Consider the following 15,042-nt stretch of genomic DNA (forward strand, 5'->3'; position numbering starts at 1 on the left):
CCTTTACCTGATGATGTCACGGGTTAATTGTGCTGCAGTGCTCAGTGCCTCAGAGGCCTCACTAAGTGACTCCCGTCTGTTGGGAGAAAGTTAGAGAGTCCCTTTGCTCTTTAAGAAAATACACACTTGAATCGAAGATTTAAACACACACACACACACATACACACACCTACCGCACACTCGTAACTGGTGCTGTCGTTCTATATACACCTAATGAGGATAAACTCACTTTTAACCCTGCTGTGGATTACCATTAGTTGTGTCTCCACTGACGGGCCCTTCCGTTCTCTCTTTTCCCAAAATCAGAGCTCTAACGCCGTGGGGAGAGGAGCGGGACGACTCCCCGCATCCTGGAACAAAATCCCAGCAGGAGCAGATGTTCCACTCCACCGGAGGGAACTGGGAGGTGGTTGGTGGTGTTGGGGGGGATGCAGACTCCAGCCTCCTACTACATTAAATGCTAGCAAGTTTTTGTCACTAATCTATCCTCAGGGCCGTTCCTTTGTGAATATAGAAAGCTACACACAAACACTCATGCACACACTTAAACCATTACCAACTATCAACAATACAAAATCGGACAAGATTTCAAAATAAGATGCTTTAGGCCTTCCTGGAATCATTTCTAAATGTTCTCCTGAAGCCTGAACTTAAACAGACATAGGATTAATCTACAGATTTAACATTTAAAATGACTTGCTTACACTAAACTGTTTTTATTTCCTTTGCCTGTAAATTAAGTTTCTGTTCTATAATTAACCAAACTCCAAGTGTTAGACAACATGATCCATCCAAAGAGTATCTAATGTGAACTGTTGGACAGCAGTCTTTCCTTTAAAGGTTGATCACGTTTCTCATGGAATCACATACCTGATTGTCTTATTTTGACATTATTAGTGAATGTTGCTCACTTTTTGTTGCTGATGTGACACAGAGTGGTCGTAAGTTAGGATCAGGATTTCACACTCACAGAAAACTTCTTAAAAAAAAAAGTCCAAGCTTCCTCCACTAAAGGACGGCCGTAGCTGAACACAGTGGATTAACTGTTTGTGTGTTCCTACAGGATCCTAACTCTCAGACGAACTCCATCCATTATTCAATGGAATATGAACTTTTCACTTGATCATGTCAACATGTTGGCAGTGGTACAAGCAGATGCTCAGGAAAGTTACTAAACAAAACCCTTGAGGGGGAAATGTTTGCTGGACTATTTTTGGCTACTGGGTGCCACATGATGTTATGTCTGATGTACATCGGACAATATGTCATACTCAGTCTTTATCACATCCTCTTATAAGTTATTGAGCAGACAGAATGAGTTGATGTCGACACTTGGCTTAACATCTTGTTTGTGACTCTTTCATTAGTTCTACACCCAGTCTACTTTTTTAGACCAGTTTGTTTTATACTAGTGTGAATGTATGAAGATGCCTATATGTTCTTTGCCTCATGGTACTAATGTGGTACATCATTTTGAACACACCCATGAGAGCAGAGCACATGTATACATGCACTTTATGTAACGTGGGCACATGGGATCTAAAATGAGAACTTTATGATAGAAAATTAGCACTCATGGTTGCATAATGCATACTATAGCTTTGTACTCTGTAGTGTGAAATTGGGGCCTTTAATCTAAAAAAAACCCCACCAGTAACCACCAGTTACAATACTGCCTTGAACACCAGAGAGGATTAAATGTAAACAATTTAAAGAACACTGGCTCACAAGTTTTAGTTCCGCATCACTTTTCTCTGCTATACTCAGATGTTTATGGGCATGATCTCCCTCCGAACCCAGAAACAGCCATTGAAAATTGAAAAGAAAAGTATGATAAAAGTCTGGAACAAAGAGACATCCCTCTTGTTTGAAGCCTGGTCTACAGCCTGTTCTAACAGCATGGACGCTAGTGAGCATCAGCCACACAATCAGCTTGATTCTATTGTTTCCTATTGGAGTGACCTAACTGCCCGCGAGCAATGCAGCGCAAAGCAATGCGCCGCTTTTACCCCGTTTCTACTTTGCTCTCTGTCGCTAACGTAGACAGACGAGGAACAAGGAAGGAGGAGGCTCATCAAGGCACTAACACTCGCTTTTCTCACTCAGCAGAGCTTGTTAGCTTGTTGTACAAAGCGGAGATAACGATGTATTAATAATATCCACATCAGAGATTGAAATGTTGTGCTTTGACTTGTGTCAACACCGGAGAAAAACGTTTCATTGGCTCACAGCGAGCCATTTATTGAGTGTCTGAGTTTTGTGACTTGAGTCAAACAAACAAGTCTGCTTGTATGTTCAGCATCTTCTGAAAAGGCTAAAAAATGAAATATAAGAAAACAGAGATGAACCAATAAGTCATCGACTCATAACTTTTAATTTATGATAAACATGATGTACCTTTACATCTTGTCTTATTTTGGCTGTATCTGCTTCTCTGTTCTTGAAAAATGCAGAAGCATTAGTATACAGTGCTGTGAGGAGAATGAACTGGATGCGGAAAGTGATTGCCCTGCAGTGTTTGTCATCAAAAGTACAGGGAAGTTGTGTGTGTGTGTGTGTGTGTGTGTGTGTGTGTGTGTGTGTGTGTGTGTGTGGTGTAGTTGTCTTCTCACCCCGAACATTTGCCGGAGGTCAGGGTCTCGGAAGCGGAAGGGGATGTTGGAGACGTGTAACCTCTTGGGCTGCTGCTTCTCCGACGAATCGCTGGGCTGCAGGTGGAGCTGCTGGGAGCCCTCCGTCTGTACAACCTCCTCTGCCTGCTGCAGGGAAACACACATGGTGTAACAGATAAGCTCCCGTCGTGGTGGGGGGAAAAAAAAAACATATATCCTGAGAGCAATAAAATATCTAGGTGAGAGGCTCGGTGCTAGAGTGACATGAATAAAACAGATACTTTACAATAGATGAGGATTGACAGAACATGGAGGTGAAATATTAATAAAATGGAGAAGTGTGTGAAAGCGAAAAAGGATGGGAGGTGGGCATCAAAGAAAGCTTTTTGAAACTCAACCCTATACCTCCCTGTGTAGCTCTAAATGTGAACGTTAGGTTAGGGTTTTGTTTTTCCATAACAGAGATACCCTCCTCTTGCTCCCATCACGCTGATATGTGCCCTGGAGGATTTAGGAAACTGTTCAAAAACCATTCAAAGAAAACAAGAGAATCAACAACATACACTCTTATAGGCCTTGAAGAGGTGATTGGTGCTGGATTTAACTAGATGCACCCTGAACACATAGAGCTGCTTTTTGGTGCACAGTATGTACTTATTGGACACTTGGGATTGAGGTCAGATGCAAACATTCGGTGTCATTATAGGAAGAAGATGTGTTGAAAGGCGGGGTTAGGGTTTGCTCTTTTTTCAGTCCATCGACAGGCAAACCAGTGTCATCATCTGCGACCCATCTTTTTCACTTGTCCTATCGAAATCCTCTTTGTTTAGCTTTTCATTAAAACATTTCATATCAATAATTTGGACATTATGATAATACATCAGCTGAACAAAGAGGACACTTTCAGTCCCATTTGTCTGAAAGTCGTCAGTTAACATGGTCACTCTTTTAACCACAACACCAGAACGTCATTTCAGTGATATTTGGTGATATTTAGAGGAGAATCCCTCTCCTTACACCACTGGAAAGTCTACAAACATACTGACAGCGTTATCTCTTTTTGATGTGTCTGGGTCGATAATGCTGCTGTTTAGGAAGTGAAGGGTAAGAAATGCTTTTCATTCAAGCACCTGTGAGTGCTAATTAGCTAACATTCGCTAGTTAATGTTAGCTAACAATAGTACCAGGATGACTGTCACCTGTGGGTTTCAGTGTTCTGGGGCAGTTATGAGAGTTAACGGCAGGAGTATTTAGATTTAGTCAACACTATAATTGATGTCAGGATGAGGGGAAGTCCGTTCTTTTTTTCCTCTCACAGGAACTGGGGAGGGTCTAACTGCATTAATCCACAAATGTCCTCCTCTCTGGGTTTTCTTTCTCGGATTAAACTCTGTAGAAGCAAAACCCGGGCTCGTTTCCTCGTTGGTTCAATGTATCACATTCAACAACAACTGTCTTTCATTTGAAAAATTTAAAGATAAAACTGGTAAAAACACGTAGGGGGTAACTGAGACCAGTAACTTCTCAGTAGCGTACGGTGGTAGAGAGTCTTTCTTGCCCGCCAGGTGGGCGGTTCCATAAGAGTGTGACGTCACCTGAAAGCTATGAATTGTCCCTGGTCTAGATTGTTCTATTTGACACCATCTTCATGTTCATATTTTGAAGCATTGGGCCTCTGATCACGCGTTGGGGATAGAATGGGCTTTTTAGGTTTTTGATTTTCCTGATTTCAGGTATTCCCCAAATGGCAATCTTTTAGATGGACAGACCTGTGATTTCCTCTTAATTATCTTCTTGTTGTAATAAATGTTGGTCTCACTTGAAGTCAAAGAAAATGCAGTTTTACGGCTCCTCCTCGGCTCTGTGAAATGCTTTTGACCTCTTTAAAAGAAAAGCCTTTCTAGGTATTGTAACCATCTGTTTCTAAATGCGTTTAACTGTGTGAGTCTGTTGTTTGCAGGGAGAAGGGAGATAGAGCAGAAGGGGTTGATGTACATAATGAATCAGACAAAGCGGGGGAATGGAGGGATGAAGAGAGAAGGAATGAAAAAGACAGAGATGGAGACGGAACGATGATGTCAGCTAAACCTGCCCCGATCAATGAGAGAGAAGTGCTGAAGGTAGCGGCATTCATACCGACAGAGCGAGAGAGGAGAAGAGAGAGCGAGAGGGGAGAAGAGAGAGCGAGAGAGAGAGAGAGAGAGAGAGATAGACGGAGCGAGAGGCAAAGAGAGAGAGAGAGAGGTAGAGAGAGCATGGAGAAAGTAAAGGAGAGAGAGTTCAAAGACGCATGCAGGATAAGTGCTGATTGAAGGGAGAACAGTAAAAAGGGAGAGACAGGCAAGTGAGGATAATGGCATTACATCACACAAACACACACACACACACACACACACACACACACATACACACACACACACACAAACTCGGAAACACAAACACACACACACACACACACACACATAGCTGAATAGGCAAGGAGTGCTCCACAGAAAGGGACACAGAAATAATCAGATGCTTGTGTGTGTGTGTGTGTGTGTGTGTTGGTGCGTGTATGTGAGACACCAACACTCACACACACACACACACACACACACACACACACACACACACACACACACACACACACACACACACACACTCAGAGTTTAATAGCAAAGAGCTCATATCAATCCTTGGCCAGTGGCAGACGCTGGGACCCTGTGATGATGAAGCACACTCTCCCAGGCACTTAGTCCCTTGTCTACACGTACACTCACACATACACACATGCGAGCACACCCTAACACACACACACACACACACACACACAGAATGTGGCCGTGGGGCCGGGTGTTGCAGGTCAGATGGATGGTGTGGACAGGCTGTAATTATCCCCTCGGCCGTCCTGCACCTCCTCTACATGTCAACATCCACTGAACTTTTGTGACTCACAACACACCGACGCTCAACTATTGACAACTTCTTTACTACTTTCATTTGACTCTTGTGAGACAAATTAGTGGGTTTAAGCAGAAATGTAATTGCTTCCAGTATTTTAATTCACCAGCAAAAATAGATCTAACACAGGCTTCAGAAGTTCACGTCTGAGTATCCAACATGTTTGCACCATTAACATGTCAAATACAGCAGCTAGAGCCTGATTTATACTTCTGTGTCACATCTACACTGTGGTGAGCACTGTAATACATACCTGAGCTTCTGCGTATTACTTTAATAGGTCACCTTAAACGCTAGTAAACAGTGCGAGGGTTCATTCTCTGCTTGTTTGTGTACAGGAAACCATGGCGACTGAAACCAATTGTGTTATTTTGGTTAGGAGCGTATAAATAATAAGCAGCAGTTGATCAAACTGCAATTATTGCAAAAAAGAAAAGAGAGGAGACATCGAAGGAGAAGGAATGTGCGGGAGCGGAATCAGCAGAGGACGGGGGAATGTTGTATATTCAGGAAATACGATGCCACCCGGCAGACCAATCACAGGGCTCGCTGTCTGCCTTGTTACAACATTTAGTTATATTTTTGTTACAGTTTTACCTATTCTGTTTGCTTTAACATTTGGATTTGCTGCTCTGAGTGAGTTGCACATTAATATGATTACGGGGAACAATGCGAAAACAGCGAGAGAGGAAATCAGTCTGTTTCACAATGTCGGTGTTGTCTTCACAACTGATGATTTACGCTGCCCCAAATGGACAGAGAAAATGCTTATTGCAGCACGCTTCAGTTTCCTGAAGAATACATTGTAGGAATCAAATGAAATATGTTCACAGTGATTTTACAAACATGAAGGCTCAATATAAAGTTTCCCCAATCTTTTTGATGAAACAGCATAGTCCAGGTGAAATGAGATTTTCCTGCAGAATTTGTCTGCTGATATATAAGTACATTTTTTATTTTTTTAAATAAAAGTTTCTGACGAGTGGCTGCACAGTTGTCTCGGTAGGGGATAACGCGGTTGCCCCATAGCAAGGAGGTTCCTGGTTTGAATCCCCGTCTGACAGGAGCCTCTCTGTGTGGAGTTTGCATGTTCTCCCTGTGTCGTACTCCGGCTTCCTCCCACAGTCCAAACACATGCTTGTTTGGTCTAAATCATCTGTAGGTGTGAATGTGAGTGTGGCTGGTTGTTTGTCTCTATATGTCATCCCTGTGATGGACTGGTGAACAGTCCAGGGTGTACCCCACCTCTTGCCCAATGACAGCCCCCAAACAACCCCCGAACAGGAAAAGCGGTAAAAGATAATGTTATATGGAAGTTTATGACAATCCTTAATGGGTGACTCAAGTCTGATTTAAAAATTGAATTGAAGTGTTTCTAAAAGTTTTTTGTTTACAGATAAAACACAAAGATGCTCTAACTGGATTTGTTTTTAAGACACTGATTTTTGTTTTTTTTCTTCTTCATATCGGCTAAGAAAAAAAGTTAATCAAATTCAATCGACATTTCACTGTTTTAGAATAAGTTCTGTTGGTTTGAAAAAATATTTAAAGAAACACAATCCATTCATGTGCATGCCATATGTAGTGACCGTAAACTATCCAATCAGCAGTCTTCTCTGTTTTTTATAATGAACATCCCTCTTTATCACCTTGTTCTCTCCTCTCATCCCCTCCCTCCCCGCCCAGAGCTAAGCAGCCTTCCACAGGGAGCTGCCTCGGTTCCGTTTGGTCTTTTAATTTGTGTTAATTGCATGTTAATCGAGCCACATCTGCCTGAGCAGAGGAGCAGAGGTGGGGGGGGGGGGGGGGGGGGTAATTACATCAAAATGCTAAAGTGGTACAACCTGAAGACTTTCAGTCAGTGCATGTCAGGCAGGTGGAACGTGTAAAAACCATTTGTCTGCTAGGTTCATCATTTAAAGGACCAATATGTAAGATGAATTCCGAGTTAAATCATGAAGTGACCTTACCACATCATCAGACATTAAGGAAACATGCTATGTTGAAGTGCCGGCTTCTCTGACAACAATGCAGCATCAAGTATGTCCTCCTCCTAAGTTTAGATTCTGGTGTGTAATGGTTTGTATTTGTTTTGACCAGAGAAGGTAGACGGTTTCAAGGCGCCCCCACATGGCAGTTTTGGACGCTCCTCGTTCTGCCAGGCAAACGTCAAACCAACAGGTGTTGCAGCGATGGAAGCGGGGAAGCGAACTGGTTCAGATGTAACTGATTCTACCCGACCTAAAATGCCTCTGCATGTTTCTAATAAGCTCCACAAGCAGAAACGAGGTGGATCAATATTGGAGATGCTTTTAAAAAAGGAGAGGAAAGTTTATGAGAGGCAAGAGTGCCATTTTTTTCTCCACTATCAACTGGTTGAGAAGATCTTTAGTTGATATTTTATGGTTACCGTAGATCCTCTAATCCTGTCGGTGTGTCTGGGGATTTGAAATAATTCAATCAGGAGAGACTTAATTCTAAGTAAACAATCATGTAATTTACAAGTTTGTAAAAGGAGAACATGTTCAGTGCGTTTGGCTAGACTCTATCGGGATGTCTGCACACTTGATGGAGTATAGTGAGGGCAAAAGCTGGATAGGATACCCCCCGATGGAGTCTAGACACCAGTGGTGGTGATGAAAGTATGCAGGATGTGATGACGAGTGGACATCGGAGGAGCTGGACCTGGACACTGTTAAGATGGAATGGAGGTGCGGAGGAGGGTCGCGGCGATCAAACTGACGGTGAAAGAGAAGGAAAACATGACAGCAGCAGGATGATAGAGGTTGTGGCAGAATCTGGTTGGTTAAGCACAAAAGTAAACGCCCCTGATTGGCTGATAACCTGAGCAAGAATACAGCGGGAGAGTGAGAGAGGGGGAATGATATGTTGCTGTTTATTGTTACCACTGTTTCTGAGACAAAGTGGGAGTGGTGAGTCAAGGACTTCAGAAAGAAAGAGACTTCAGAAAGAAAGAGACTTCAGAAAGAAAGAGACTTCAGAAAGCCTGCTGTTGTTGTGCGACTTGAATTATTGTCCTCTATGTTTAAACACCATTCAGCCCTTTGTAAAACCAATGTTTTATAAATACAGATACAAGGATTATTCACATTACATCGTCATTTACATGGTTAGCCCATTGCACAGTAGGCTATGTTCTATAATCTCATTCAAAATAGCCAATGCATTACAAATCCCTACATAGAATAAGTCCCGCTCCCTGTTCCGCTCAGTTCTTCCATCCGGTGGCTGAGGTCTTTCATTAAGCTTAGCATGGTATGGAATGGAACGGCTTTACGGCTGTAAGCCCTCCTCTGCCTCGGTCACAGAGCTCAAACCCGTCTCCCTGCCCTGCCCTGCCTTCTTTCTCCCCTCTGTGGTCACCCTGCCTCTCCGCCATCCACGCTATGTGAGCAGTCAGGCAGGAAGAGGAAATAATTACATGAACATTATCATACACAAACAGCCCGCACTTCCTCCTCTGTCACCACGGAAACAGTTCTGAGCGGTACAGTTCTGAGCGGTACAGTATGTGCGTGCCTGTGTGAGGAAGGATGCTCTGCAAAAGCTAATCTACCCAACCTCTTATGCCAGTTACAAACACACACACACACACACACACACACACACACACACACACACACACACACACACACACACACAAACACACACACACACACGCACGCACACACAAAATTCCCTCCACATGTTCACTCGAAAACACAGTAACGACACATCTGAGAGCTCTAACGGAGTGTGTAATCAGGTTTAGATGTTTGAGGCGGTTTTGGCTGTGTGTGTGTGTGTTTGTGTGTAAGAAAGATCGAGAGAGAGAGAGAGAGAGAGAGAGAGAGAGAGACTTGCTGAGCTCAGCAGTGCGTCTGCGGCCTACCTTCCCCGGGCGGATAATGGAAGTTATCAGATGGGAGCACCGCCAGACAGGTAGATTACAAACGGTTAGGCGGCTACAGAGACTCCTCTCACCAGGGATTACACCAAGACACACACATGCACACACACATGCACACACACACACACACACACACACACACTAACACAAGCACACGAAAGGAGACTCAATGTATAGCGGGAGCCATCTTTAACCCCTGCCTCTCTTCTTAAACAGTCTCAGGCAGCCAGAGTGTGAATGACATCACTTTTTAAAACTGAAGGAAATGACTCTGAATAAACGTGGAAAAAAAGACTACACCAGCTGTTTGGATTGTATGACCAAAAAAACCCTTCCACAGCATCCCCTTTGCTAGATGTCAGTGTTTTTGTCTGAATAGAAGCTGATGTTACCGTCGCAGACAGTACACACATTCACATCCAACACAGTCATTCATAAAATGCTAATCGCTAATCTGTCAGTCACAGACTTGATGAAAGAAGTGGACATGGCCTCTGAGTCTGAAAAGCACATCATTGCCCCTGGCCACTATGGGGGATTACACAGGTTACAGAATGAAGTCAGAGTTTACACAGGTCAATGACAAAATGGTGGATGTGTGTATGTGAAGCTTGCGTTCCCCTAACACTTCCACAGAGTGTAAAAGTATTAAACCACAATATTTATTTCATTCTTAAAAGGAAATGTAGCTGCTTGTTCATGGACTTTCAGTAAATTGCTGCATTTTTATGACATCAGGTTATTTATCAAACTTTTTTTATTCCATCAGGGTTGTCTGAGGTCATCCTTGCATTTCCATATTAGATTTTTAGTGCAATAGAAAAATATACCTTGGTGGTGTTTTAGGCCGACACTGAACGTGTGCATGGTGTCTTTTTCTTTTATCCTGCAGTAACTACGTCTCCTGACAGTAACAGTTACAGCTCGTGACAAAGTCTCCACAGCGACCGTAAAACACTCCCAGTGATGCTGACTGTACTGGAACTTCTCCCGTCGCTGGACTCCCCATCTCTCCCATCCCTTCCATCCCTCCCATCCCTTCCCGCCGTGCTCCGATCTGATTGGCCCTGACACCTTGAAGGCTCCTCAACCAGAGACGAGACGCGGTGCAGTTATCTATGGTGTGGACGTACTTACTGGAGTATTGCCTGCATGTGTTTCAGTGGTGAAATTCAGCTGAAATATAAACTAGTCTGTGACATGAAGCCACCACTCTGTCCCTGCTCTGTGTGTGGTACATGTATAGTTCATGCAAGCATTTGCACGCTCACTGATGTCACAGTGAAGGCCCAAAAGAAGATACCAAATCCTTGTGAAATGCTAAAATCGGGAACTGTTCTCCCCTCACTTTTCTGAAACTCATTTACTTTCTTGTTTTATGTATTTTCTCCCTGATTTTCAAGCTTTTTATCGGGAGGCTTCGGCTTCTTCTTACCTTTTAACTTCTGGGTTTCATCTTGTGTGAAGTTTGGTGTCAAAGAAACTTCAGAAAGACAGTCAAGAGTCAGCGAGAGAGAGGTTTAACTCTCAGTTTCCTGCATGCTTCCCAGCATGCCACCCAAATCTATAAAAGCTCTTTAGCTGTGCTGAGCACCGTGAGTGAACCCTCAACCTCTTCTCCAAACTTTAAAAAATCTTCAAAGGAAGATGCCACACCTGGGACGTGTGGATTAAAAATACAGTGTGGAAGTTTAATTGAAAGATGGAAGATGGGTTTTTGCTACTTTCACAAATGTTTTTCCCCCATTGCATCTTAAAGATTTAATTGCATTTTTGTATTAAAATGTATTTTCAAAAAAACATATTGGATCATGCAGAAACAACACAGATCAGTGCTGATGTCGGTATCTCTTTGAAATATATATTGGTCAAACTTGAAACTTTTTATCCATTGGAAATGCAGCCAAACCTTACAGAACGTTCCACAAAAGAGAGAGAGGGACGAGATAAACACAAACTGCTGACTCACCGTGACTGTGTTGGCCGTGAGGGCCGGGGTGTTGCTGTCGTTTCCCGGTTGTTCGTTCTGCGTGTGCGTCTGCGTGTACAGCGTCAGGGCGTGCTCGGCCACCGTGCTTGGTCCTGTGTAGTCGGTCGGCGGGTGGGCGTGGGGCGTGGCGTACTCGGCTGGGATCCCGTTCTGTGGGGGAGGAGGGTACTGGGCCGGTGGGAAGGGCTGGGCCATGGCTTCAGGGGGAGCTGGGGCCTCTTGGTTGCCCTGAGGGAAGGAAAGAGAAAAGCCAACAGGTCAATGTGGGGTTCACTTTGAAATGTTTTTGTTGTGGCTCTAAGTAAGTGTTCTGTTTGGTAAATGGACTTGAGCTTGGATGTGAGTTTGTTGAGTTGATTTAGATGTTTAAAACAGAGCCTGTAGTGTTGTCATGACAACAGGAATGCATGTTTCTGTGTTTGTGTGTACAGTTTCAGTCATGAATCTACACTTTTATGTATCTGGCTCCGGGTCGTTTTTATCGGAGGGGAGGGTGAGGACATGATTGGCTGTTAAATCTGACAGAGATGGGTTTCTTTTTTTAACGTGGGGAAAGAGAGACTGAGTGAAAGGGGGGGGGGGGGGGGGGGGGGGGGGGGGAGTGACAGGATGAGAGCGTGGGGGAGGAGGGGAGGAGAGTTAATCTGTTTATCTCCGTAACAGCCATGGCTTGGTCATTAAAGTCCCAACAGTGACGAGACTTGGAGACGACACAGGAAATCATCAAAGTTCCCGTCTGGCCATCAATAAACTCGAAAAAGAGGCGATCAAAACAAATAAAGAATAAAACATGTTGCCCTCTGTCGTGTGTGAGTGTGTGTGAGTTTATCCTTTTGACGACGTGACAACAGAAGAATTTGGTTTTCTTTTGCAGAACACGAGACTGCTTCAAAACACTCTTTCAGAAAACACACACACACACCCACACACACACACACACAAATAGGGATCGACAAACACGTAGGCCAAAAGAAAGTGATGCAAATTACACATTTTACGGAGATTAGAAAGATCAATTAACTGATACTCCTTTGATGACAACCTCAGTTTTGAAATTTCTAATAAAAGTTGGCATTTTCTCGCCTCCACTTTCCTCCCTTTCTTCCTCACTCGCTTTAGTGCTTGTGTCTCCTCGTCTCTCCTCTTCTAAGGTCCGTTTTTGTGCCCCTTCACCCCCGTCTGGGCGCTCCCTCTCATCTACATGCCTGTCAGATAATCATTTCCTCCCGAGCAAAGGGCTGATGATGAATCCATCTGACATATTAGCGCCCTGCTTTTCTTCCTCAGCGCTCCAAAAAACTTGAAGGAAATTATTTTTTTTCTTTTTCTAAAATGTTAAAAATCAATCGCAGCAACTTTCTGAGGTGGGGTGAGGCTGTGACCTTAGCTGTTTTCCGATACAGAGGTATTGAAGTTGGCGATTCCTACGCATGGAGATTGATGGTGTAAAGCATAACAAAGCAGTTTGCCGATGGCTTGCATCGTTTCTGGCAGCGAGTCGCCTCGGATCCCCCGGGCAAGAGGAGCGTTATGCTCAATTAAGAGTTGACTTAGTGTCACTTCACATCTAAATTTAGAAAAATGTGAATCTCCAGCAGAAAACAAGTCATCATTAATGAAATTGAACTTTGTTGTGCTGCTTCGATCTGAAACGAGTGATGCTTTTTAAAAAGCCTCGTGATGTCCAAACAGCTTAAATAAACACTCAGCATAAAAAGAAAAAGTAGATAAATAAAACCTGAACACAGATTTATACATCACAGCTCTTTGAGAGCTTTAACGGCTCTTTAAAAACTGCAGTGATTTTATTTTTAATAGACTTTCTCATCGCTCAGGGTGTTTTCATCATCGTTGAAAACACCTTTTTACAATTCAGATTATGGAAGAGTAAAAAAGGGCAACTGATGTGTCAACGTTTATTTCTTTTATCCCTTTTCAAATTGAATTCAACGACTTCAACGGAGTTAGAGTTTGAGGAACGATTGTGCCAAAGACAAATGTACCAAAGAGATGAAACAGATGTGAAAAAGGCAACACAAGCTTTGATTACTTATTAGGTCAAACATTTCATCAACATCTCAGTTCAGGTTTTCATACTTTTTTTTTTTTTTTAAATGCATATCTTTTAGTTCTGATAAAAAATGTACTCCTCAAACCCTTTGCCATAACACCTCATAGTAAACAAGAGTTATGACCAATTAAGTACAACAGGTTGCCCTTGAATAGTTTTAGAGATGTAATGTTATAAAACTTTACATTTTAGCTTGACTTTTATATCTTCAGGATTTTCACATCTTAAGATTGACAACAGAGCAGCTCCACTTGCCTGAAAGGAGTTGGGCCTTTAGATAAAGATTTTGTTCCCACCAATAATTCTGAGGATTGTAAAATTCTGCAGCTCTGCACCTTATAAACCACTGCTTTGATCTATGCCATCAATGTAAGCTATATCTTGGTATCATCTTTCTCTTTTTTCCCCCCGCACTTACATTTATTGATAAGGCCGCTGAAGAGAGTTGGGAAATGTCAGGATGTGAGAGTGAGGATGATTTGCACAGAAGGTGTTTGCAGGTCAAAGCACTGATAGCCGAGGTAAGTTATGTCAAGCCCATGTAGTGAGGCTATAGTCCTCCAAGCCGACCGACCACCTGCAGGACTTTCCCACATGTCATTTCCATCCCATGTTCCTATCCACTGTACTATCACTCCATCACTGTGAATGCACAGGGTGCCGACGGGTAGCTACGGTACACAACATTTGACAGGCTTTGGTGTTCTTGACGGAGAGCAGTCTGAAAGCAAACAGAACAAAATGAAAAATTCTAACACTGCTGCAACTTCAACCCTGAATCGCACCGAGTCCACCAAACTTCAAATGTGAAAGCGACCTTAATCTCAATCAGGGTTTTTCCTTCTTAATTTAACTTTAAACAAATTAAACACTAGCAGATGGCAATGCAGAGTATTAGTCATTCAAAACTAAGAGACGTCTGCCTGTTGATACACAAATCATTGTTGATGTTTGCCTTCAAATATTACTTTTACCACTCAGATAAATGTATAATAGAGCTTCTTCTAATTTTGTACACAGGCCATCATTATAAGCTATTTATTTTTTCCTTCAAAGAAGAATAATCTTGTCCTTGGTTTTCTTCACTTCGTTGTCCCTTTGTGGTCCCCTGATTTGCTTTTCTGAACAGCCAATCAAAATGATTTCTATCACTAGACGGCTAAAAAAAAAAAAGTGCTTGATCAGCTGAAAAGCACAGACGAGGACCGCTGACAGCCAACAGAGTGAGAGTCTCTGCAAAAGACTAGAGCCCAAGGTGCTCACTAATGGCTGGACTTTGGCTTAATGTGTATGTGTGCTCACGTCTCATATGCGCTACAGTCTGAGAGGGTTGTTATATGGAGGTTGTTAAAAGCAGAATAAATAAAACAGTGTTAGCACGTAGTTCTTTTTACAACTCATCTCAAATCAATGAACCCAATTTTGTACCGTTGATCAAGCTGATACACCAAATGTTTTCTTACAGCCTGACCAGAAATCAGAAGTCCAACTTCACACAGGCCATGTTTTCCACTCCTTT

The 15,042-nt window shown here is 42.9% G+C and overlaps 1 protein-coding gene across 6 annotated transcripts in view; it reads right to left on the reverse strand.

The window, feature by feature from the left end:
• Positions 1 to 15,042, reverse strand: part of LOC132955687 (RNA binding protein fox-1 homolog 3-like) — a 548,807-nt gene that overhangs the window by 52,569 nt on the left and 481,196 nt on the right. For 5 of the 6 annotated variants that reach the window (XM_061028638.1, XM_061028637.1, XM_061028636.1 and 2 more), the window contains 2 exons: positions 11,432 to 11,680; positions 2,613 to 2,759 (listed from right to left, as the gene is read on the reverse strand). In XM_061028638.1, coding sequence (XP_060884621.1) covers positions 2,613 to 2,759; positions 11,432 to 11,680 — 396 coding nt within the window. The remainder of the gene's footprint in view (positions 1 to 2,612; positions 2,760 to 11,431; positions 11,681 to 15,042) is intronic. The other variant, XM_061028634.1, reaches the window with a different exon arrangement.

This window comes from Labrus mixtus, chromosome 21, assembly GCF_963584025.1.
Source record: "Labrus mixtus chromosome 21, fLabMix1.1, whole genome shotgun sequence".
Taxonomy (NCBI): domain Eukaryota; kingdom Metazoa; phylum Chordata; class Actinopteri; order Labriformes; family Labridae; genus Labrus; species Labrus mixtus.